The 27,250-nt window shown below is 35.8% G+C and overlaps 2 protein-coding genes across 6 annotated transcripts in view; one reads left to right on the top strand and one right to left on the bottom strand.

The window, feature by feature from the left end:
• Positions 1-27,250, bottom strand: part of LOC116425946 (uncharacterized) — a 262,805-nt gene that overhangs the window by 228,502 nt on the left and 7,053 nt on the right. For 2 of the 4 annotated variants that reach the window (XM_076374563.1, XM_076374565.1), the window contains exon 3: positions 4,230-4,293. The exons of 1 other annotated variant lie outside the window; for it this stretch is intronic. The gene's annotated coding sequence lies outside the window, so the exon portion shown is untranslated. Of the gene's footprint in view, positions 1-4,229; positions 4,294-4,850; positions 4,933-27,250 lie in introns of those variants that run through there. One more of the 4 variants, XM_076374568.1, reaches the window with a different exon arrangement.
• LOC116425948 (uncharacterized) lies at positions 131-26,921 on the top strand. Of its 2 annotated transcripts, XM_031974308.2 has the most exons (10): positions 131-655; positions 15,832-15,902; positions 16,639-16,993; positions 17,660-17,840; positions 19,173-19,210; positions 19,301-19,492; positions 20,793-21,111; positions 21,388-21,950; positions 22,312-22,963; positions 25,340-26,921. In XM_031974308.2, the coding sequence occupies exons 1-10, from the start codon at positions 636-638 to the stop codon at positions 25,709-25,711; spliced, it is 2,763 nt and encodes a 920-aa protein (XP_031830168.1). In that variant the 5' UTR covers positions 131-635; the 3' UTR covers positions 25,712-26,921. The 2 variants fall into 2 exon arrangements, with proteins under 2 accessions (XP_031830168.1, XP_031830167.1); XM_031974307.2 differs by having other exon boundaries at positions 19,173-19,492.

The raw sequence follows: 27,250 nt of genomic DNA, 5'->3' as shown, positions 1-27,250 counted from the left end.
TGTCCGAGCCCGGAGAGCTACGCGGTGTCTAGTTTTCATGGGTCGAGTGGGGTGTGCTCCAGGCGGCCGTGGTGGGTGGCGTATAAGTAGAGGCCTGCATTCGCCGCCGTTCTCATACCCTCACCACGTCCTTCGGCTACCTCTTACTTTTACTCCGCGGCTCGGAGCACGTTTTTTCACCCGGGGCCCCGTTGCTTCTCTTTCTCTACCGAGAGTTTCCTGTCGCTGGGCCGGAGACAGAGACACACACGCACGGGCACACACGGACAGGCCACGTACACGATCTCTCTCACTCGTCCCGGTTAAGGGAACGAGATCACCGAGAGTGAGAGTAAGGGATCTCGATCGCAAGGATTCGCGCGCGATCCCTTCGGTACTCGTTGAAGGATCGGGCCAGCAGGCGGACAGGGTGCCTAAGACTGACTCTAGAAGACGAAGTGGACGAACGATGGTCGCGAGTGTCCGGTGACGATATTTGCTGATCGGTGTTCTCGTTCGCAGTAGCGCAACCGCATCCGAACCGCATCGCGCAGTGTCCGCGTACTTTCGCAACGAAGATCTCCAGGGAGCAGGAGCAACAGATCTTTCGGAGGAGCTGGACTGATTCGAGTTAGGGACCGACGGGACTGTTCGACATGTGGCTGAAAGCATTACTGTGAGTACTAGATTTAGGTAAAGGGGCCCGGACACTAATGCGGTTTTGTGCTGGGTCCTGGTCCTGTCTCGGCTGAATGTACGCTTGAGGGAGGGACTGTGTGATTGGGGTAATTGATAGGCTGTGTTCAGTTGAGAGGAGAATTATAGGATTGTGTTAAGTTACAATATGTGTTCACTTGAGTAGAATCGCTATAGTCGAAGGTTTGGGCCTTAATTTATGTGAGATCGTTTGTTTAGTTCATATTTGAATCGTAATTAGCGAGTTAGCCTGTATGCCCACTTGAGAATGGAATTGTTTAGTTAAGACAGATTTAGATTTGGGCCTTACGCTACATGCCCAGTAGAATTGGCCAGTTTGTTCAGACTCGGACCACTTGGAAGTGAAATTGTTTGATCGAGGAAGGATTGAATCAGTCCCTTGAAATTGGGCATTAAGTCCCAGGCCCACTTAGAAGTGAAATTGTCCAGTTGTATGTTAACTATCTTCAGTATCTCAGGCTATGTATGCAGTAGTGATGAAAAAATATTTTAGTTACTCTTTCGAAATTGGGCCTTAAGCTGCAATGCCTACTTCGAAGTAGAATTCTCGCATTAACTCAGACATTACTTAAGAGTAACATACTTTAATCAAAAAAACTTTAAACTAGACTTCTAAAATTGGGCCTTAAACTGCATTATCTGAACTACTTATAACAGCTTATGCTGTGTATTCACTTGAGTACATCCCTATAAAAATACGACCAATCGTGCATTGAACTTTGATCTAGAAATAACTCCATCGGTTTACATTGTCTATTCGCTTGACAATATTCCTTAAGAAAAATTGTTATCTATCTAATAGAACACAATAGCCAAGTGTACATGCAGCGTTACTCGCAGACAGCTTCCAGTCCGCGGAATAAAACTGGTCGCAATTTAATGTCGCGTAGACAAACAGCATTACCTTCCTATCTTTAGAACCCTTTCACGCGAGATACGCGGTGTTCGCGGTTAGATTTCGAGCTCTATTTACAACGCCAGAACCGATTGTTTATAACCGAATCGATAATTCCGACGCCGACACGCGTTCCTTAACACTGGAACCACTTAGCATTTATTGTTGTTCATACACAATCCTTAGAAAGACTGTAACAATACATTCTTCTTCAATTCTTTCAATTTGCTACAGTGTTTAAGTGAAATTATTCAAGTTTCTTGAAACGGGGTCTTATAATCTAACAATTTTCAAAAGCACACTGGATATTGAGTACTGTTAACATATCAGTAATTGCCAAGAAGACTACAAGTTCTAGTGTAAACGCGTCACTACAAGAACGTACTTATTATGATGTAATAATAAGAAAAATAATGGTCCCAGCGGCAACGTGTCAATTTCCAATTTCTGTCATTCGAAACATGTCTTTCATGCCTCGACTTGCGCCCCGATAAGCGTAATGTCCATTTTGATTCACGAGATTAGGATCGGGACACAGCACAGAATGCGTGAACGCACGTCTCGAAAGTCAGTCACGGTGTCCTGTTTCTCAATCGGTTGGTTCAGAAATCGCCTTCTTTCGCAACCGTGATCGCTTTCCTCTGCATGTTTTAACAATCATTCTGAGATCACCGACTATAACCGATTCATAGTCCGTGGCGTGGCACGCGGTCTCGTTAACGGGAAAATTTCTCGGCTCGTTAACGGTTCGTCTACGGTTCACGAAAAATATGTGTGCGCATGTTTGCGCGTATGTTTGTGTGTGTGTGATCGTCACGTAGACGGAGAATGACGAAACGATCTCTTGGAAGAGGTCAGATACAATGGAAACTCGATTATTCGAACCGGTCGTGTATTGTTCGATGCAAGAATTGAATTTTCCTTTGGTTTTTCAGTGTTTGGGAATTATTTCTGGAGTATTTGATTTATTTCGTTGCTGATTTTGTAGTATTATATTGTAATATAATTAGTAATATTTATTTGTTCGTTTACTTATTTTTGTTTAGAAGATGAGTACTATATTGAGATTAGTAATGTTTATTTATTTATTTTTTATTGGAAGATAAATATAATATTGAGATGACCAACGTTTATTTATTTGTTTATTTATTTATTTATTTATTCTGTATATTAATGGAAAAATTAGTTCTATCATTATTAGATATTATAGATATTAATATTTACCTATATATTTCTTTATTTATTTCTAAGTAGAAACAAAAATGCTACGATAAAATTAACAACGTACATTTATTCGTTTATTCATTTATAATTAGGAGAAATATACCATAATAAGTTAGCAACGCTTCAGTTAACAGAACTGTCGACGATCGCATGAAGAATAAATGAATTAGTAATTAACCTTTTCCACGATTCCGATACAAAACAAGATATAAACCTTTTGAAATGGTTCTAGGTAATTAATTTGTTTGTTTTTCATCTAATCAACTCATCTTAACTCTTAACAACGGTTTTGTGTGAAATAACAGAAGAAAATAGGATGGTATAGAATACATTTCTGTTTTCCTCGTGAAACGTACAATTTTACTTTTCCTTGAGAAACCAAGACTCCAGTACTAATAAATAAAATCTGAACGACTCCGAACAAATTGCAATACTCTAAATAAATTACAGTCGTAAATGATTTGATATTTTCATAACTATATTAAGTGTATTGTAACATTTAGAAAATCGAATGAAGAGATATACCACTGTTCCCTTAGCAACGAACTGCCATTTATTTTATTTATTGGTTTCTTATTTAGTAAGTCCTAAACTGGGAATACGATAAGTAAATTCGCAAAACTTGCAATTCGATAAATTCATTTCTTGCTTTATGAAACATAATTCTGAATAAAACCTGTTGAATGAATTCAATTGAAGTTAATGGAAACGGTTACAGGTGCAGTTATTTATAAACGGTTGCCTAAGTGTTAATATTAAAATACTGAACTATATAACTGTGTAAGTAAATCTATGAAACGAAGGAAAAATTCAAAGCCACGAGAAAGAGAAGGAAAGTGTTGAAAACGGAAGAACTTGTCCTGCAACCAAAGGAAATCGTTCCGTGACACGGTAGCACGATACCGTCTAATTAAAAATCACGGCTGGTCTCGGTCTGCGGAGCGATCAATGGACTGGGATCTAGCTCGATCTCGCTCTCATTTTCATCTCAAGCATGTTCTTGCTAGCCAACTGTTGCCTGGGTCCATTTTGGCCCATATTTTCAATGATTTTACGTAATTTCTTGCCTTCTTTCACCTGACTTCACTTATCAGTTGATTATATTAATACTTTACCTACCGAGAATTTATTAATAAACTTTTCGACGTCCGTGTTGTACTAGAAAATGAACTGAAAATATTATTTTGGATAATCACTACGAAAAAGTTGTTTATTTTATCTGAAAGAGATTGATGGTTCATGGTTATAATTGCTACTGCTATTGAAATATTTGCTAAGGAATCTTTAATTGTTAATCGTGTGTTTTCTAAAAGATTATCGACAAATCGCTGGTGGGTAAAATGTTTAGAAGACTTAGTAGTAAAGTGTAATGAAAGGATTTAAGGGAATTGATAAACATGTCTGTGGTTCTTACCAAAAACAACCGCCATTGGAAAGTTGTGTAAAGTGTTCAGAGGATGTTGATTAACCATGCAAATCTAGAAAAAGAAAACAGAAACGAAAGAATGTTAATATTAAAATAAATATTACATTGTGAAATAGATAAATAATAATAATACTAAAAAGAGTAATATAAAAAATAGTAATAAAATAAAGGAAGCTCAGTGATGTGACACTTCGTTAAAAATAAACAAATTTTATGGTGCTTTCCTTTCGCAGTATTTCATATATTATTTTTAAAATATTCTTTCTTCTAAATTAATTATTTTTGGAATATTGTTTTCTTCCAAATGAATTAATTTGAAATAATATCTCTTTTCAAACCAATTATTCTTAATCACTGTTTCCTTTCAAACTAATGAATATAAAGTATTGTTTCATTTCGAACAAATTATTTTCCAAACGTTGTTCCCCTCCAAAGTAATTAATTTAAAACAATGTTTCTCTTGGAATGAATTATTTTAAAAATATTATTTCCCTCTAAATGAATTAATTACAAACAGTATCTCTTCCCAAATCAATTATTTCCGAAACGTTGTTCCTTGTCAACCCAATTATTCCCAAACTACAATCTACAATAAAACATTCCACCCACCGTTCTTCCCGAATAAAACACCAACTCAAAAATCCCCATTCTCCAAGAGCAACCATCAAACATCCGGTAAACCCAACCCTCCAATGACTCCGAAACCTGTGCACAGTCACCAGCAACAGCAAACAAACTGCCACCATCCGGCACTCTCTAAACTTCATTCTTCAGCGAAGGAAAGTGACTCTCCCTGGCAACGAAGATTGCCCAACGAACTTCGACAGATGATGCTACCCACGAATCGTGGGACCCGAGCTGATCCCCGTGCAACAAGTCGCGCTCCTGTAAATCCTAATCTCGATCCAGTTTCCCTAGAAACTTCTGTAAAACGAAACAGACGAAAAAAAACCACCGTCTAACAAGTGATCCTCGGGTGTCGCGTGACCATAACGAACGAGCAACGTGTTTCGTTTCGTTTCGTTTGCGGATAGAGAAAGTTTCCCTCGAAAGGTTGCATCTCCCGCTGTTTGCGCGCGCGTTTAGCGCCGTTGTCGCTGGTTTCGTAGGCGAGAGGGAAAAAGAAGAGGAGCACAGGGGGAGGAGCGGTAGGAAAAAAAAACGAGGGGAATATTTACCGACTTGCGATAGGCGCACGGCGCGAGGTAATGTTGTCGGTTACGTAAGGAGTCCGCGCGCGCTGCGCCTGTGCGCGCGTGTTCCTTGCCGGAGGTGGTACTTATACATGCCCACGTAGCCTAGCGGTGCTTACGTAGATGGCGAGCGCGAGACGCGGCTTTCTCCATATGGAATCACGAGGAATTCCTCGCGAAGACGCGGGGATTCTTGTTCTGAGGATGTGCGAGGGTGGATCGTTCTCTTTTTTTGTTCTTTTAGCCTGTATTTCAACCAGCTAACCGCGGTCGACGAGTATGCACGTCATGGTAGAGATTGAAATGGTACCATTCGACAATGGATTATTTATTTTTTCAGATGAACTTGTAATTTTTCTTTGTTCTGCTTTGGTTTTTCGCTAAAATGTACTCTAGGTACACTCGTTCTGGGTTTGACGAGTACACACGTCATGGTAGGGATTGAAATGGTACCTTTCAACGATGAATTATTTATTTTTTCAGATGAACTTGTAATTTTTCTCTATTTTGCTTTGAATTTTCGTTAAAATGTACCCTAGGTGCATTCGTTCTGGGTTTGGCGAGTATACACGTCATTTTTTTATTCTATTGCGTGCAAAATGAGAGATTTTTGAAACTAAATTTCACGGTTAACGGGTTAAGTTGCGTCAACCCAACTGAGCCATTGGCAACTACTTTAAATTATGCAGATGGGTTATCTATGTATAATTGTATTGTTCATTCCTTAGTTGTGGTTGGCTGATTAAACTGTGTGTAGTATCTTGATTTCTTTTAGAAATTTCAAAATATTAGAGCACGAGTGAACTGTTTAGGTTACTCTTTTAAGGTCTTCATTTGATTGCTCATTTGAACATTCATTTATTTGATATTTTTTTCCTTTCTTTGTCATCGATTGAGTTCACTGTGTTGCATCGATTGTACATTGGTTCGTTTTTGTTGTTAATAAAATAGCAGTAAGAAAGATTCGTGTGTCCAATTCTTAGTTTTGTTGGTATAATTTGAAGTTTTCTGTTGAACGAAAAAGCTGGGCTTAATTTATAAATATCGTTTCTGGATTAGTATGATTATTTCAATGTTCATTTATTCTTCTGTTAAATGATTTCAGCGCTTCTTTGTTCTGTACCAATTCTTTTATCATCACCTCTATGACTTGAATTTTCTGTGATAAGAGAAGGTTCCCGATTGTCCGATTTCGATTCTGATAGTGTTTTGTGAGATGATAATATGTTCCTAATATATGCAAAATATTGGGTGTAATTAATCAATAGTTCTAGAGATATAAGCAATTAGAGTTACGTATTCTTCGGATGTATCATAATTGTAGACTGCAGCAATCAAAACGTTACAGTTGTTGACTGGTTATTAATAAGTCCACTTAGTCAAAAACGTTCCGATTACTGCTGTCTACAATTATATTTATTATTATGCTTATTATATTTAACATCGGTTCTATAATAATATAAAAATATTAATAAACAGTGAGCATTTTTATATAACTACAGAACTGATATATCTACATACGTGTTAACAGTTATAATTTCAATTCGGTTCTCCATGACTGTTTCAATTATGGAGAACTTAGTTGGAGCATTTAATGAGAGAGTGTAGACTCTGCACTGTAGAGAAATGAAAAGAGGAATGAACATCGAGGAGGTAGTGAGTGGAAGGATGGACGAGAGGGTGGTAGAGTGGTTACGAGAAATTGAAAACTAGAGAAAAGAGGAATGAAGGAACAAAAAGGAAGGAATGTTAGGATAAGATTAAATCGGGATAGAATTAAAAATAAGAATCAAAGAAAGGCACGTGTAATATTTAACCCTTTGCACTCCGAAGTTTTTCAGAAATATTTTAACACTTTCTGATGAGATAGAAATGATATTTTGTGAAACTAACTCGAAGAGAAATTATACGTACATTGAAGAACAAAGCTATTTTATTTCAATATTTCTCAAATTGATGCGTTATACAAGGTAGAATATTAAATATCAAATTTTATAGTTTTACAGTGTGAAATCAGGTGGTGAGTGAGAGTCACCTCTGGAGTGCAAAGGGTTAATAATGTAAAGGAATGAATGTACGAATGAGTGAAAATATGAGTGGATAAGTTAGCTTGATAAGACATGTATATGTAGGAAATGTGCAGCAAGTCTTTTTTCTTAGTTATGAGACCGAATAATAAAGAGAATATATATAACACGAACAGTAATAATCACGATAAGAATTAGATTTAAATCTTTAATATAAAACATAACGAGAATTGACATTGTCTCATGCATACGTGGAAAGATACAGAAAACCATAATAATAGAAAGATGTGTAATAGTGTATTTATTTCTGAATCTAGCAATATAAATAGAGATACTCAATCATTCTTGGATAAATTATGAACAAAGTAAAACCATGGAAATTTCTAGGTATTCAAAGAAGAAGATATAATAATGATAATTCGTGGTAGAAATGGATGAATATATATCTGCAATGTAATGTTTCGTTTGTAATTCACTTCAATATTCTATTGAAATCCAACAGAACTTCTAAATAAAATATTGAAAAAATGAAGATAAGAAGAGTTATTGAATCCCTAAATGGAATGTTTCATCTAAATATGATTAACTCTTGCATCTTGTTTAATAACAAGTTTTGCAGTGTGAATTCTATTTTCTTTGCGTAAAATACGAGGTTGTCACCATCACAGATATATTATTGTACATTGATAACGAACGAATTAATGTTTTTAATTGGGTGGCTTTGAAACCCGAATATCCATGAAAATTAACATAATGAACATTGTACAATTTAATATTTATTTGCATTTAATAATACTTTAATATTGCCTGATTTATGTAATAGATGGCAACATTAGAATTTTTTAATATCGTGATATTCCATATATGGCACGTAGTCCATTTTATGGTAATTCAGTCTGATATTAGGTCTCCCCATAAGTAACGTCGTCTCTCACCCACTTTGTAAGATATTTTTTCCAAATGGCATGAAGAAGTTAACTGAAAAACTGAAAAAGGTTAATACGTTGACGATTAAAAGAAACCGTAATTATTAATTTTATTACACTAGAAGTTGGTATTTAAAAAACGACATTGCTTATGGGATGGCGTAATAGACCTAATCTTGGAGAAATTGAAGGAAGAATTTTTCAGAATCGATTGAGAAACCTTTGTAGTTAATTGTGGAAGTCAACGTTAATTGAGGAAGATAGACTTAATTACGGAAGGCAGAATTGACGAAGGAAGTTATAATTAATTGGAAAACTCGGAGTCGATTGTGAAAGGCAGTATTAACTGAGGAACTCGGAGTTAGTCGTTGAATCGAGAGTTAATAAAGGAATTCAGAGTAGATTGTAGAAGTGGAAATTCATTATAAAACTTAAAGTTGATCGTGGGATGAACATACGAAGTATGGAAGTCGGGCATCGTCTTGAAATTAAAAATTCATGGATGGACTCGAATTAATAATTTCTAGATCTTATACTTTATTGGGAAACTAAATATTAACTATTAATCAAGGAATTCGAAATTAACCATGAAACTTAGGATGAATAATGAATCTTCAGATTTCTCTGTTACCCACAGGTTATCTTGGAATTTCAAATTAACTCGGAAATTCAGAATTAAACACGCAAGTAACATTTAACTATGGGATTCTTAATTAACTTTTAAACACACGATTAATCGAGGAACTTGATCGTAAAACTCCAAGTGAACTCAGGAATTTCGAAGTAATCAATTAAAACACCTTAGAATGAATTGATCAAGACATGCTACAATTAATTAATTAAGACACGTTAGAATTAATTAAAACACAGTAAATTTAATTCATTAAAACGAAATATAAGTAATCAATTAAAACACATTAGAATTAATCAATCAAAGAATTAATTACTTATGGTAATCTTAAGTGTGCCACTAATTTGCCTTAAGATTCTCCAGGATTTACTATCCACTTCTAGCAAAATGTTATACAACACATATGACATCTAGGTATCATTTGCTATGTTACTTACAACCAATACTTATAAGATAGATAGAGCTTCAAAGTCAAGAAAAGTGGACTTGATTTACATTTGTACCCTAGACCCATTAATTCTTTTCTTTCATACATTCCATTCATTCCTTACCTCACGTTTCTGAAGTTTATCTTCAACTCTACGCCTCAATCCTATCTCCGATTACGTAAGTCCTTAACACTTACATATTATAACCGTGTTTCGTGGAAAATGTGCAACCGTGTTATCGTGTGCGTGGAAAAATGTAAATTATAAGTATATTATTGTGTATTACAACTTATAATAATAAATTTAATTAATAATAATAATAACCATTATATATAATAATAATTATTTTATTATTCATTTTCATGATCATCGTGATTTTTCTTCACTATAATAAAGTCTCAGTTATCATTTAATATGTAAGTAATAAATTGCTTTGGGTAAGAAACACCCAACTATGTCAATCCAAACGAAAACGAGAATATTAACAATAATGTAATAATAATAATTAGAATAATAGTTATATATTATAAGTATAACTTATAATTTGCATGTTTCCACGAGCGCGAGGCAATGAAAATCAATCAGCGATTCAAAGGCAAGAAAGGAATACGTGATTAGAATACGTATTAAAGTACGGCTTGACGCACGCGCGCGACAAACAGGATATTTACCGTTCCTTTCGATCGCGTTCGTAAATGTCGCGGGCTCGGGTCCGCGAACCCATCGACTTTCTATATCGAACGGAGAAGAGAACGTCCGAGACGGACAACGAAAGAGAAAGAGACGTGCCGCGACCTTCCCTGAAAGGCAAAGGACGTGGAAACTTGTGAAACACCGGCACGCCGTACAGAAAGAGGTAAAAAAAAAAGAGAAGACAGGATGATAATCGTCCATTCGAGAAACGTGAAGCCCTTGATATTCGCCTTTATTTTACAAGCCGCTCTCCTTCGTCGCAGGTAATCGATCGTAACCGATCGACCTTGCGGGCGCGCGCGCGCGCTCACGCGCCGCCTTTAACCAGTTAGCTGTTTTTGACGAGTATGCTCGTCACGAACGAATCGCAAGATTTTTTGTTATAACGAGTATACTCGCTACGAAGGAATGACAGGACTTTTTGTTATAACGAGTATACTCGCTACGAAGGAATGACAGGACTTTTTGTTATAACGAGTATACTCGTCATAGAGAAATGGGAAGGTTTTGTGTTACGACGAGTATACTTGTCATAATGAAATGGGAAGGTTTTGTGTTACGACGAGTATACTCGTCATGTATAAAAAGTAGTGACAATTTGCTGTTTAACTTCTTGTCTTAGAATATCGTGTCAGACTCATGGTGAAGATTTTGAGCAGAATTTAAGAAACATAAGTTTTACTGAATTCATGTAAAGGGTTAATATGATTAGCTCTTTTAATGTTGATCGAAAGTACTGTAGTTAAGCGAAGAATACCGAACCAATTGATCTAATTTAGTAAAATTCGAGGAAAGAATCAGAAAAGAAAAGTGGGAACGATATTTACAACATTCAAAGAGAAACATGTTACGAGATAAGGGAGAAGGAATAAATACCAATCGTATTTCAATATTGGTTGAAAATCACGTAAATAATATTTATTCAAAATCATTGAGAAAAATGGAAAAATCAGTTTTCCTTTACAAACAGTAGTTGCAAATCAGAGGAACTATCGCTTGGTTGGAGTTTGATGTAGAACACGAAGTATAAAGCACAAATACTGCGTTTTCAATTATTTCTAACAAGATTACTTGTAAAAGCAAGTAGAAAATTATTTATAGCAAATTAGAGACGATTAGAGACGAATTTTAATTAAAAATTGGTTGTTATTTACTAATTTGGATAGAGATTATCATTCTAGCAAATTGAAATTCCATTTTCTTATATTCATAAATTCCGTACGGAAAATTAAATTATTATCGAGAATCTATTATTATTCAGAAGCGAAAGAAAATATAGACAACATATAAGAGATAATTAACACTTTATTTAATAAACAATTATTAATAGACTTCCCAAATTTTTAACTAAAATGGTTAATAATGAAAACACATCGTGAATTTTCATACGATTTCCATTTTCAATCATTTCACAAAAACTAGAGCAAAGTAGTTTATCTCAACCAGAAATTTCCTTATTTGAAAAATAAGGTACAAATACTAATATTTAGACACATAAAGATTTGAGCTGTTTTTCTTTTTTAATCGGTATAAGTCCATTTCTTCATACACTGAGACATTTAAGGGTTTCCGTTTGAATCAACTTAAAAGTATTGTCAAACGTTAACCAATTCGAGTAAAATTTATGAAATCATAAACTTATCAAATTCTATTATACAATAATAATTAAAAAAACTACCAAAGAAAATAAATGATTTTCCAGCTATAAATGGACTTACTCCACTATCAAAGAAACTATTGACAATAACATTATTGACATAACATTTGACAATCAAACTTCTTTTGATCAACCTGTAAGAATACCGTACATCATTAATTTTATGATTATAAATATAAAAACAGAATATCTATATTCCACTAAAACTACCATTAACTCATTTTTCACCAAACATGGACTTGTACCACTTAAAAAAAATGGTTCATATTTTATTATTCTAGTAATATAGTATTTTATAAATTTTAAAATACGGTGGTTCAATAAATATCTTGTAGTACAAGGGTGATTTCGTGAAAAACTTGAAACGGATCGATCGATCTGCTCGTTGGACTGAGTCATCGAGGAGCGACCAGCTCGGAGGAACGTTTTAAGTGCAACGCTACCGATTTTCACCAAATTTCGGGTCGTTGGCGAACCCGGTCGAACAACCTTGAAGAGAACGAGGACGAGGTCGCTCTCGTGTGTCCCGAGGCAGACTACTAGACGGCCTTGACTTTTTCCTTCGATCAAATTATTTCAACGCCACGAAAATTGCTCTTTACGTCTCCGGGACTCGCCGCCATTGCTCCCGTTCCACGCGCAACGTGTACTCGTTATAAATGTGAAACGCGTTAAATTGTTAATGGCAGTGTAACAATTTCGTGGGAATTGTGGTAAATTAACTGGCTAATGAAGAGAAATTTTGATTAAACCCATTTGAGAAATATTTATAGTTGAAATACTAATTGTTTGAATGTCGTTTTGGAAAATTTGTAACGTAATACTTCGATGTCAGTATTTTACTTTGTTTTTGTTTTATTATGCATTTATATTATTATTGTTATGATTAGTGTTATTTACTTTTATCATTCGACATGAGTGAAATTCAAAATTAGAAATAGAAATGTGAAGAAGTTAAATAAGAATTGATAGAGCTTCAATGGAAATTCTTGTGAAGTTTACTTAGTACTAATTTAATTTTCTCTTAATTTGAAGGAAAAGAGAAACAGTAGTTGAACTTAATTCAATACGAACTGATACAATACCAATAGAAGTTTTCATGAAATATATAAACCACAATTTTTAATTCTTCCTTTATGTCATCTAAGAAATATTCAGGAAACAAGAATATTCGTATTAAACATTAATCATTAAAGCAAATCGAATAAGAACTACATTAATTACATACTAATATAATAAAGTTCATGTAAAACATAACTGAAAATCCTATAAATTCCAAGTACCTCCAATTATTTATGAAACTTTCGTCAATGAAAACTGTCGGTTCAACTGGCCAATTGTACTGTTGATCAACTCATGCATACTAATGTGCGCAAAGTCGCTCGTCACAATCATAAATATTATAATATTCATATTTCTTATAACTGCAATTACAAAATCGTAATTTATTCGAATCCTGTCGGAATTACAAGTTCACCTTTTGACAGTCCGAGTTCTCCGGTTTTTTTCGTGTTACTCCCGCAAACGCACCTGTTCCGACTGGAACGGGAAACTCGAAACTTTTCGAGCGTTTTGTTGTTCAACTTTAATGCAGGCCAATCGAATGATTAAAGTGGTCTTAAAGAACCGAGTGGCAGCCCGTTGGGAACAGGCCGAGTCGGTTGCAGCTTCCAGCTGGTCTTGGCCTGACGCAAACTTTCACCGTGGCGAACGTTGCCTCGCCAACGTTACACTGCGTCTACACTTGTGAATAATTCTCGTATTTAACGCTTAACACGTTAACTGCCACGAAAATCTTGAGCGTTTTCGATAACGCAGATTTTCTGCTGGCAAAGATAAATAGCAACGATTATATTAGCTATTTGAGCCGTTTTTTTAAATGGTATAAGTCTAATTTTGGAGTAAAATTAGTTAATGGTGGTTTTAGTGAGATATGGATATTCTCTTTTTATATTTATAATCATAGAATTAATTACGTACGATATCCTTATAAATTGATCAAAGGAAGTTTAGCTGCGGAAGGTTATCGTGAAAATAGTTTCTTTGGAAATGGAGTAAGTCCGTTTGTAGCTGAAAAATCGTGTACTTTTTTTAGCCGTTCTATTACTTATTATTGCATAATAGAATTTAACGTTTCATAAACGTTACCAGAACTAATTGACGTTTGACAATATTTTTAAGTTAACTCAAACGCAAACCCTTAAATATCTCAATGTTTGAAGAAATGGACTTGTGCCATTTTAAAAAACGGTTCAAATATTTGTGTCCAAATATTAGTATTTGTACCTTATTTTTTAAATAGGGAATTTTCTGGTTCAGATAAGCTATCTAATTACCAACTACCTCAATGTTGAAAAGAATGAACTTATGGTATTTTAAAAAAAGGTGGCTCATTTGTCGTCGCAATCCTTGCATTACACTATCATCGACTTACGTTATTAAACGTTTTTGTTCGACGTCGATCATCTTATACACGGACCATTTATTTTTAAAGTGGTGTAAGTTCTCTTTTGTAAAAAGGTGAGAAATCACGAGATATACAAATAATTTAAAGTGAACTTTCTCTTTTTAAACAATTCACACTTAGTAGTTTAAAATATCCATATGTTCTGATGAATTTGTAATTCGCCAGTGAATGAAACTGCTTAACGATTCGTTATGAAACTGGTGTAAGTCCATTTTTCGCAGACTAATTAAGCAGTTATAATAGAAGAGTGTAACGAAGAATTTTATCAGTAAAAGCGTAATGTGACGGAATGGAATGCAATATGAATTCCACGTAACCGGCCTAAATGAGAAGCAGTGTTTAACGTTACGTTCGTAATAATAATAAACTTATCATTGAACAGTTTAACTATAAGTAAATGTTTTTAACTTTAAAAATGAAAAACACTATTTTATTTCTCACTTATGAATAAAATCAGAATAAAACACAATTATGTTTCAAGTGAAATTTAACCGAGATCATCGAAATTTCATGATTTTCACAATTCAGTAATTATGAAAGTTGTGTCAGTCCATTGATGACCTAGAAAGTTTGCATTATTTTAGTTAAATTCACGTAAAAGTAAGTTAATTGAAATATTTAATATTTATTGTAAAAAACAATTTAAATATTCTTCATTGTAAAAAAATTCATAGAAACATTGACGAATTTAATATACTTTATTTATACTTTTGAATCGAATGAAAACCTTCGCATATCTCGAAAGAAGAAAAAATTGACTTGCACTACTTTCAAAATAACTGGTCAATACTATAATTGTTCTTAATCAATTCAGAAGCGTCATTAGTGACCGCCATAACGGTCAACGTGTTAACATGTTAATTACAACGGTCGTAAATTGATCACATATTTCCATTACGCAACGTCGAAACACGATGTACATTTCAATTACACTATAATGATCGATCACTGAAATTAAAGATAGTTTATGTCTTCGTTTATGTTTTAGTAATGATATATATGATATAGAGTTATTATACTTCTATGCTTAAATATATAATTAATACTTATTGATACTTTCTAAAACAAATCTTATGCACCTGCATGCATCTGTATACGAAAGAATTTCATTATCGAGAGAAATTTTTTAATAACTTCTTACCGCAAACATTATATTAACGTATTGAATACTGGCAACGAGAAATCTCGTTTTTATATAAAGGCACTTAGCTGTGTAACTTTGTTAATTAGCACAGTATTTTAAGAAATATTAAATACGATTCGAACTGGTTATCCATTTAAAATATGTTACATAACAATATGGTATTTAAGTTTTTCTATATGTAATAATATAAGTTGATTTCACTGAAAATCGCCATCCGCGCAATTCAGTTTTCTGAAAATTAGCAAGTACGCAATGCGTTAAGTGTCTAACTGAAAAATACTTTCAAGATCTACCTTTTCCAGAGTAAAACCTGCAGACATCAATTACTAATCCAAACGATCACATGCAACTCTGAATCCACTTTTCCTCTTAAAAAGAAAAGCCAGTAAGCAATAATTTCCCAATACTTTTTCTTCTGTTCAAGGCTCTGTTGCGTCCTCGCGAGCGTGTTAACCGAAGACTCGGCTGAAAACACCAAACCAGTGAAAATCGAAGGTACAGTTACTGAAAACATTCTTCAAACCTTTTTCCACGATATTATTTGCTTAATAGAATATACTAACACGTTATTCACTGATGGTTGGTCAACATTTATTGGAGAATAGCAATCATTGCCTAGAGACTTATTATTCAAAGTTTCATTAATAATAGCAATTACTATAATGATATTGAGTAATAGAATTTGATCACTATTTGAGGAACATTGTTCAAAGAAAATTACTAAACCCTCTTTTTAACCTTTTACCCTATGATTTCTTTTGCAATAGCCCTTGTTAGAACTTTATCGTCAGTAATTTATTATGAAAATAGAGTCCCTTCTTTGTTGAAAAATAATATTTCATTTGGGAAAGAATTGAACGACATTTATCATTGTTAAACTATTATTATTGGAATTTATTATTTATTGAAGATTTATAATCGTCATTTATTTATTGAGCAATAGATATTTGAATATGTCGCCACGAGTACAGTAATGTAACATCATGTTATTATAAGATCAGAAATCATTAAAAAATTTATTAATAGCTCACCAGTAGATAAAGTAGTAACAAAAGATTTTTTCATTATTTTTAATCATTTTCTATTGCCTTTCATTATCTTCTACTATTTTCTGTTATCGTCCACTACTTTTTTATTTTCTATTATTTTCTGCTATTTTTATTATTTTTTTATTAATTTAAGTTATTTTTAACATTTACCAATATTAATAAAGGAAACCTTCTCACCCTAGAATTCGTCACGTCTCACAAGCTGCCTGAAAGCATAGCAAGGCGGACGGAATTCGAGGATGAAGATGATGATGTGGTCGACGTGGAGAGGAAAACGGTCTCGAAGGACAGCAAACACGCGAAGAAAGTGATACCGTGGCTGGAGAGCTACGATAAGAAGCCGGTGAATCTGGATCCGGTCCGCCGATTCGATTTCGGCGAGAATGAGAAAGCAAACACGAAGAGACAAGTGCGAGTGGAGCTCGAGAATTTCAGTGATACAGGCGTTCTTCAGGAAGATGGGGTTCGGAGGACGGATGGGCAAAGGACGCGATCGGAGGGCCAAAGGGATTCAGTGATCCCTGGAGTTCGTGTCAGGTGAGAGAAATGAAGAAAATTAATACCGTTTTACCGTTACGAAATTGCTAAAAGGAAACGGAAATCGTGTTTGTTATAAACGCGTGTTTAATCTAATAATACTCGATGCGAATACAAGTAGAATTAGGAAGTTTTAGAATTTACCAGATTTAATTTAAGATGTTAGAAAACTTTTGGATTTACTAGATGTAGTTTAATTTGTTAGAAGATTTTTCAATTTACTAGATTTAATTTAAGTTATTAGAAGACTTTTGAATTCAGTAGATTTAATCTCATTTACTAGAAAATTTGAGAAAAACACTATAAATTATTGTTCACATTTCATTCTAATAACTCTTTAAATTAAGAAATTCATTATTTGCAATTCGAAACATTCTTGGTCTTTGGAAAATTTTTCAAACTTGTTCACTTCATTTTGTCAATTACTTAGAAATACTTACTTAAAAATTTAAATTTCTAACAATATAATTAGAAGAACAATACTATCATGGAAAGTCTTCTTTACAATAATCTTCTTTACAACCTTACAATTATAAAACTGTTGACTGATGATGTTATAAAAACAATTTTGTAATGCAAAAATTCGGCAGTCTAATAACGACACCATCGTTTACTGGTGTTTATTTGAAATTTTGATGAATGAGGAAATTAATATTATTTCCGCAGTGATGAGTACCCTACGACGATGATGCCGATGCTGACGACACCTCGAGAGGCTCGCGGATTCGACTTCGTCCCGGTGAACATAATCCGCGACGACGGAAAAGAGACGTCATTCCGCGACAGAAACTTCGGCGACTTTAGCGACGTCAGTTTAGTTCCGGCCGGCAGTAACTCGCGTATCCAGGTATAATAATAAAAACTATAACAATAAAGAGAGTCAGCATTTCCAAACGTATAGTTAGGATCAAGATGCTGAGTAATTTCACTTGTACATATATTGAAAGTCGAATTTAATTTTCGAGATATTCACGAAAATATTCTTAACAACAACTCGAATCCAATCCAAACTTAACAAAAAGTTTAAGAGTGTCTAGAATCAAATTGAAAAGTATCAAAGAAGGTCAGTTTGCTATTTACCGAAGCATATGACCTCTAGTAGCTAAGTATTTTTCTAAGCATTTAGCACGAAATCAAAGTAAGCTACTGTAAACTGAAATCAATCAGAATAAAATAAAATAAAACAGAGTAAATCAAATTATAACAAAGCATCTCAAACCATATTAACGACAGTAAACCAGAGTGACTCACAGTAACAGCAAACTACAATGAACTAAAGTGAATCAAAACAAACCAAGCTAAACTGAGACAAACCAAAGAAAACATTTCCGGAGACTAAATTCAAACGCCTACAAGTGAAATTATTCAGACTGTAAACCTTAACAAGTTGCGAATAATAACATTTAACTCTTTACACTAGACTCACTCAATCGCCACTTGATTTGATACATCAGAATTAGAAATTTTGATATTTAACCCCTTGACCTATGGATTACTTCTTAACACATTGCATACCGGTTAATTCTTAGAAAACTGGCCGATTTCTCAATGAGATCAACTTATAAGTTCGTGAAGTATCACTATATGAAACATATTCAAATATCTTATCTCATAAGTATTAAACAAGTAATCAATTCTAATAAAATTTGATATTTCTTTAAATGGTATGGTAGTTCGCTAAATTACAAAAATAGGTTCAAATGAAAACGAGATTTCTCGTTTCCGGTACGCAATGTGTTAACTATATATAATCTATACAACTACTTTATCATTAACAATTCATTAGGAAAAGAAACAAGTTTGATACTTCTTCTATGCCTACATTTATTCCAAAGCTTAACAACTGATACTACAAAAGTAATGTTTAACATATATTCAAGAAAAATAAATAACACTTAGATTTCTCGAATTCAGTGTAAAATCTTTATCACGAGTCTGACACGATATTATAGGTCTTAATATAAACCTTTATATAATGCATCGATGCGTTTCGATAAAGCAGCTTCGTTCCTTAATATACATAAAAATCGTCGTCAAAGTTCTAAAAAATGTCACGTGTACCGGGAAACATCGAATATTTCTAATAAAACACTTTCAAGTGCGACGGTTTGAAAATCGTTGAAATCGACTAGACGTGCCCTGATTACTATAATTGGTCCATTCCACGATGAAATTGCAGGTAAAGAAAGGGCCGAACGGCAAGGACTACGAATACGAGTACGTATATTATTACTATGACGAGGAGGATGAGAATAAGGCGGGTTCGGCGGACTCTTCCGTCACCAATTCTTACGACGTTCCTTCTAGAACGACGTCCGCGCCTAGGCGCGGCGGATCGTCCAGCAACAGGAACAAGTACAGTAGCGTGGAACGGAGCACTGTCGAGCCAGCCAGCAACGAGGTGATACCCAACAGAAATGGTAACAGGGGAAGACAATTGTCCGACGCTGAGGACGTGTCCGAAGAAAGGCTACCAGCCAACACCAGGTTCCCGCCCAGGTATATAATTCATTTCGTCTTTTAATATTACGGAGAACTTTATCATTCAAACCTCTAACATGATACTGTAGAGAGGTGACTTGATGTCTAGCGAAATGGCACACTGCAAACAGTGCCTTTCTGATTCAGTTTTGTAGTTCTGATCGGTTACGTGTGACTGTATTGAAGAATAGTAAATTAGTAATCGAAAATGTTTGGAATTAGGGGATAAAATTAATAGGAAATCGGATGAGAGAAACTGATAGCTTCAGGCTAGCCATCAAGTGATCTCCTAGCTGCGCTGCTATTGAACTCTGTTATCAAGTTTTCATTAGGTTCATTAATTTGTACCTTTTGTGTAATAATAATTATCATTACGAGATTTCAGTAGATTTTGTCTAATAATGGTCATTACAAGACTTCATTAGATCGATTCATTTCTGTTTTGTATCTAATAATAATCGTCATAAAATTTCAGTAGATTGTGTCTAATAATATAATCATCACAAGATTTCGTTAGATCGATTCATTTTTATTTTTTATCTAACAATAATCGTTACAAGACTTTAGTAGATTGTATCTAATAATAATCATTACAAGATTTCATTAGATTGATCCATTTGTATTTGCCATCTAAAGATTTAAGTGTCTGGTGATTTGTGGCTGTAGAAGTACGTACCCAATTTTATCTGTTACTTTCAGTAGTGGAGATAGTTTTTCACTTGATTTTTAAATTCTTACAACTAATTCAGATCCTAATCTTGTCCAGCGTTAGAGAGAAAGTAAAGAATATATCTATATATGTTATTGAAGAGAAGTTAGTAATTCAGTGGTTGCAATTAGCTTCTTATCTCCTGTGTTGGTTCAGTTCTGTTTCTGATTGAAGATGCATTTACATCTAAATTAGGTTTTTCATTGAGTGATCATACTTAATTTCTTATGTTTCTTTCACTTCTACTGATAAATCTTTATCTACTGATAAACTATGATGAGAAATCAAAAGGAAAGAAGTTAAATAGAAAAAATCACTTCATTACAAACTTGCTTTTCAATGGTAAATATACGTTAATTTCATTTTATCACTGTATAACTTTTTTGATCTAACTCGTAACTGGTACATAACTAACACCTATGAATCTTTTTGGAAAACAGAAATATGATATTAACTCTACGCCTAACTCCATGCACCTCATCGAAATATAGAAAAATGGTATTAACTCTTTGCCTAACCGTATGTATCTTTCCAAAAAACCGTAGAAAAATGTTATTAACCCCTTGTGTAACCTTATCTATTTAAGTTAAATGGCTGTTGAACAAACAGGTCAAGGTCGAACCACAACACAGGGACCACAGAGCCATCCAGAACTCGTGGAAACCGTCCCAGACCTAGTTTAGACCTAGTGGACTCTAGCAGCTTCAGGACTCATCAGGAAGGTCCTGAGTTCCCTCAAGTGTTACCAAAAGGTCCAGTCAGATTCCTAGGAGTAACGCCACATGAAGAGAGCGAAGATAAAACGAGTAGTAGAGGACGAAGCAGACCTCAGAAAATTCAAGAACCTGCCCCAGTAGAAGAGATCATTGATGATTCGCCAGCTCCTACGACTAGAAGGAGACCACTGACGAGCACACCATCGACCGAGGTGACTATTTATTAATATTAACTAGAATATTGTTTCGAATAATAATTAGTGGATAGTTTATTTTATTCAGTGAGCATTGAGAATAAAATAATTTTTGAAATTTTAGTTAATAAATATAAGATTGAGAATAAGATATTGCTTCTCAAAATGTTTAAATCATGAGTACAAGATTAAAATTGAATTCTAAAATTGTTGAATCCTTTTGAACTGTCTATTAAACGTTTCTTCTTTATTCCTTCATTATTCTTCTACTAATGAACTTTCTTCACTTTTCAGGTGGAAGATGAAGATGCATCGAAGCCCATCCAATCCTCCAGATCAGCCGAAGAGACCGATAGTAAGGAAGATTCTTCATCCTCAACGGAAAAGAGCAAAGAAAAGCTAGCTTCTCTAGAAAGACAGGACTCTGAAGAACAAGATTCCTCGTCAATCTCTCCGAGCACTGTCTCTTCAGCCACCGACAATCCAACGACAGAGTATCCTTCAGCCATGGACAAAGTAGCTCTGGACCTGTACGCATTCGTTCAACAGGGCCAGAACAATCTCGTGGAAGCTTCCAGCAGCGAAGCTGCTTCTTCTGAAGGCACTACTCTAGCTGATGATCAAACAACCACTGACATGGCAGCTACCACAGAAGCTTCTTCAGGTACTACAGTTACCATTGACCTCACCACGGCGACCACTACACCTGAACCAACGACTACTACTACTACAACAACTACTACGACGACTACGACCACTACCACCACCACCGAAGCACCGACTACTACCACTCAGGCAGCTGGAAGAGGGAAATTTAGGAGACCCGGATTGAGTGGACCAGCAACTTCTAGAAACAGGTAAGGTTTCAAACTTTTGTAGATGAGACTTTCGAACGTTAACAAAATGAAGATTTTTCATAGAAAATCGAATTATATATCAAACTGTTGCATACTAAAAGAGTATAAACTCTAGAAAGTCTAGAAAATGTTAAACCTAGGATCTTAAGCAATATTTCTCTAATAGTTTTCCAGAGCTTGTCTACAAAACTATTCTTATCTATCTTATCTATATAACTTATCTATCAAACAAATGAGTGAAAATTTTTTATTCATTTTCATCGAACTCTACAATCTAATCCCAATTTTCAATTTTACTATAAATACCCTAAAGAAGTTTACACTACGGCTGGTATTGCAAATTGCCTCTAATCAATTGCAGGTTCAAATCCAACAACGGAGGTGGTAGCACAACGACCACAGAGACACCAGAGCAAACCCCGCGTACCCGAGCTCGTTTCGGTGGTAACAATTCGAACGGCGGGTTCAAGAGGTCAAGACCAGGTCACAAGCCCGTGGAAGAAGACGCAGTGCAGAAAGAAAGCTCCAGTTCAGTCCACGCTGAAAAACCATCGTCTACCAGCGGCAGAGGCAGATTTCGTGGCACTGGCAACACGAGGACAACCGCCCAGTCCACCACTTCCTCGCCATCCAATGGCGGAGGAGCGACTACGCCGTCTGGCGGAGTATCCAGACCAAGCTTCAACAAGCTGAACATCAACAGACGCCGAGGAAGACCAACTACCGCGACACCAAGCGCCAGCGAAGAGAGCCAAGACTCTAAAGAGGCTGCTAAAGAGACGACTCAAGAAGCAGTCACGGCTGCGCCGAAGTCTACGGTTCGATCGAGACTTCCGGCACCAGGAGCTAGACCACCGGTCATCAAGCCTGGAGGCGTTAGGGTGAACTTGAGACAGAAACCGGGCCAGCCGACTACTACGAGCACCGCTGCGCCAGCTGTGCCTGCGGACACCTCTGAGGAGGCGTCCATTGAGGAACCGGCTGGCGAGGGAACTGAGGAAGAGACTCATGAAGTAAGTGTTGGGAAATAGGTTGGAATTGATGTTTAGAGTTGGGACTGAAGATGTTCGAGGATTCATCATTTGAAGGATTTAAGACTGAGAGTCTTTTAGTATTAGAAATTTAAAGATTTAAAGTCTGAGCAATTTTAAGTGTTTCAAGTTTATGGTATTAATTTAAGGATTTTTTGATGTTTTGAGTTGGAGCTGAAGATGTTGGAGGATTCATCATTTGAAGGATTTAAGACTGAGAGTCTTTTAGTATTAGAAATTTAAAGATTTAAAGTCTGAGCAATTTTAAGTGTTTCAAGTTTATGGTATTAATTTAAGGATTTTTTAATGTTTTGAGTTGGAGCTGAAGATGTTTGAGGAATCACCATTTGAAGGGTTAAAGATTGAGAGTGTTTTAGTATTAGAAATTTGAAGGATTAAAGTCTGAGGATTTTTGAGAGTTTGAAGTTTATAGTATTAATTTAAGGATTTTCTTAAGTACTAGAACCTTCTTTTGTTCTTAGAAGTTAAATTATATATTCAACTTTCATCTAACACTTCGTATGCCAAAGAATTACCCTGTTAACCTTTAGAGAACGAAATCCTTTCGTATTAGTATAATATTGATTATTTATATCTTTTTATGTACATACAATTATTTACGAATCATTTATTCACCTATTTTTACAATAAGAAATAAAACGACGAAAAGGAAGGAAAAACCAGCACTATTCATAAATATTAGTATTCATTAATATTTTTATGAAAAATGTCAATCCTTCAAAGGTTAACAGATTTCTCCAACTTTTTTTAAGTAATAATCGTAAAAGAAACTCTTACGTGGTGCGAATTTAAAGAGAAGTAACGTTGTTTTACGATCATAATTGCCATTTCTACTGAAGGCTCGATTAAGAAATCGTTAGCTGCAACTTGCTGGTTTCAAAAAGCCATTAAATAGGTACCGGTTGTTAAAGCGTGAATATAATGCTGGAAAAGCAGGAAATTATGAAATCATTCGTTCGTGATTTTAAAACTCTCTTAATGATTAATCCTTAGGCCTTGAATTTTAGTTAACTCGCTGGAACTGCACTTTAAAAATTACTTTCTTTGAAATAAGACATTGTCTCGGATTCAATAAACGATCCAATTAGATCTCGACTGATCAGGGACACTAACGCTCAGGTGGCTGATTTTACGAGCTCGTGATATCTTCTCCAAGGACCGTGGAATGCCTGCAATTCCACAAATCGAGAGCACGATCCCGGGTGGCGACTCGTTCGCCGAAGTTCCCCGCGAGATTCACTTTCACCGAATGGCCTTTCGCAAAATGTCACGGGCCGACACACTTCGCGCGACTACTTTTCGAGACATGCTCGAAGAATCGATCCCGCGAGTACTCGCATGAATAATTTCCATTTCGAATATCAATTCACGAGAACAAAGAACAATACTTGTCCGAAATCTTCGAGAAACCTCCTGTTCCGTATTGCAACACTATCGACCAACAATCGGTTTCGTACTTCAAATTCAGTTCCTAGACGATCGATTATTTCACTAGAATATAACACTAGAAGTATCAGAGATGTAGGTTAGTATGGCCAATTACGGATTTCTTCGTTACCTAGCTCCTAGACATTCAATTATTCCATTGAAGTGTGACACTAGAAATATCAGATAGTTCAAAGTAACCAATTACAGATTTTTTCTTCACCTAGTTTCTAAGTACCCAATTATTCCACTAGAATTTACTTTTAGAAATATCAGATAGTCGAAATGATCAATTACAGAATTCTCGTCTATGTAATGCTTGGATATTCGATTATCTCGCTAGAATTTAATACTAGAAATGACAAACCAGGCTCAAACTGACCAATTGATTGTTATTTTCTTTCGCAGTAATGTAAACAACATAGAAAAATTTCTAAGAAATTATTGACTAAAATTAAACACCCAAACGAAAATATAAGTGAAACAGAATTTCAAAAAATATGCTCTTATAATTCATATAAAACAATACAAAACCAGTTAATCTACCTACTCAGTAATACTGAGTTAACACGTACTGTTAGCACGTTGACTGCCATGAGAGTTTCGAGCATTTTGTATCGTAATACTTATTCTTTCATAACAAAGGCAAATGGTAACAAAAATAATTATTAACGATTTAGTACCACAGTACTCTTATTACGTTGTTATTCAGCTACTTGTGTCACCAAATATTTTTATTTGGTCCGGTCACCGGTGACCACCGTAGCAGTCAACGTGTTAAATTCAAAAGTATTCTCCTCTCTTATTTCTTTCAATCTAATTCCTACAGCTTTCCCTAAATAAATCATATCTTAACCCTCTCAAACAAATTTCTCGTAAACAATCTAACCAACAAATCACTGTGCTGCTTAGGCGCCCGCTGAGACCAGCCCACCTCCTGCCAAGTCCACCACGGTGAATCCCCTGAACAAGCTCCGCAATCGGAACCGATTGCAAGTGCATCCCAAGACGACGACCAGGTCACCAGTGTCCCTAGCGACGAGGAGGTCTCCACTGCTGCCCCGTCGCAAAGTGACGGAAGCGCCTGTTCCCCAAACCAGCCAGGAAGAGGTATCCGAGGAGCCGCAGACCTCCAGCAGCGAAACGGAGCCAACCGAGGCGACATCTGCCGAGACCAGCACCGCTGCTAGCACGAGACACGAGGAGACGCGGAGACTGAGCGGGTTGCTGGCGCCCAGGCGCAGGATAGCTCCTCGGCGTCCTGGTCAGATCTCCCGGAAGTAGAGGAGGTAGACCTGCCTAGAACGCGGACGCCAGGTGCTCTCGATGCCAATTCTAACAGGAAAAAGCATTCTCATCCATCGAGACACCTCTATTCAGGCGATGATCATGACTGAGCTGGCTGACGGGGATCCTGGACACCCGGTAGATCGTCGACGTCTGATTCATCGATGACAAACAGCGTCTTTAGTGGGACAGGGAATCACTCGTTGCAAAATTGTTGAGACGGTTCTCGTTGGAACGGATCTAGTGACTCTTTAAAGGCTACTGCTGAATGAGCTGGTAATTATACTAACTGGTAGGGCTGATTTATTGGGTACTTTCAGAAATAGATGATGGAAGGGGACTCGAGGAATATAAGGGTCTAGAGCTTGTAGAAATCTTGATGAGCCTCTGTTAATTTGAATAAGAAGTTTAATGACTTTCTTCAATCCTCGTAAGAGCTGTTCAACTTGAACGTGTCTGATTAAGCGTACTTAGAGGATAAGACATAGGCAGGTGTTTAGGTTATAGAGGATCTCCAGAGGGTTTTTGGCATCTTGAAAATATGTAAAACCGGCCTGGAGGGCGAATTGATTTCGAGAGACGGTTGACGTCCGTCGTTTACGAGGTCATGATGTTCGTTCCAGCGAGAACAGGGTCGAATGAGGGGGAAGGAGCTAGCATGAGCGACGCGATATGGTCCGCGAATCGAACGCAAGAACGAACGCGTTACGTTTTGGTGAACGGTGTCTCGAGCTCGCAGCTAAAAAGGTCGGATGTACATAGTGAATTTTCGCGTCCTTTTCCACGATATTTAGCGCGAGACGCGATCGATATACGTCCGCGACGCCATAGTAGAGACCTGGTATATACCAACGTGAGCTTCCGTTTCGCTAGGATTTCCAATGAGAGCGCGAATTGGAAACGATCTTTTTTTATTTAAGGGCGACGGAATCGAGCAAGGAGAAAACAGTCGCTGAGAATGATCGACGCATGATAATAATCGAACTGCGGATATCGCGCGATTGAAAAGTAGAAGAAAAAACAGAATGGCTACGAGTTTGATCATGTTTCTATTGTGCTTTTCGCGGCGATGAAAAAGAACTAGACGGGGAAACGAGTTTCTATTTAATTCCTGTGTTTGTAAATTAGGAGCGCGAACCGGCGTGAACATCCGCAGTCTAGTAATAATATTTTTGTAATTACAATGTTCCATGTTACACTGTAAATATGATATGATATTGCAATTAAACGTGTGTAAAATTAACTGCATTCTGTGTGCATTCCTCGTCCTACTGTCACACCTTTTCAATGACGAATGACGTTGAAGAGAAAAGATATTTTATTCGCAATAAATTATTGTTTGTATAACGAATATTCAATGATGGTTCAACTCATACAATTAGAACTCAGATTTAAATTTAGCTGACACGATTTACATTCGAATATCAATTCGTCTGACAAAACTGTAGTTTTGAGCATCATTTTAACTGGTAATCTTTTCATTTAAATTTCAATTGAACTGACGTTGAGACGTGAAGGTTCTCAGAAGCGAAAGTT

Source organism: Nomia melanderi, chromosome 2 (genome assembly GCF_051020985.1).
Source record: "Nomia melanderi isolate GNS246 chromosome 2, iyNomMela1, whole genome shotgun sequence".
Taxonomy (NCBI): domain Eukaryota; kingdom Metazoa; phylum Arthropoda; class Insecta; order Hymenoptera; family Halictidae; genus Nomia; species Nomia melanderi.
The sequence above is the reverse complement of the archived record's forward strand: the minus strand, read 5'-3'. Positions and strand labels throughout refer to the sequence as shown.

What these genes read in the sequence shown, in the direction of transcription:
- LOC116425948 (XM_031974307.2), top strand. Translation starts at nt 636, where the DNA reads ATGTGGCTGAAAGCATTACT. An exon ending in AACACCAGGTTCCCGCCCAG is followed by an intron (nt 19,493 to 20,792) that starts GTATATAATTCA and finishes TTGAACAAACAG; the next exon opens with GTCAAGGTCGAACCACAACA. An exon ending in CTGAGGAAGAGACTCATGAA is followed by an intron (nt 22,964 to 25,339) that starts GTAAGTGTTGGG and finishes TGTGCTGCTTAG; the next exon opens with GCGCCCGCTGAGACCAGCCC.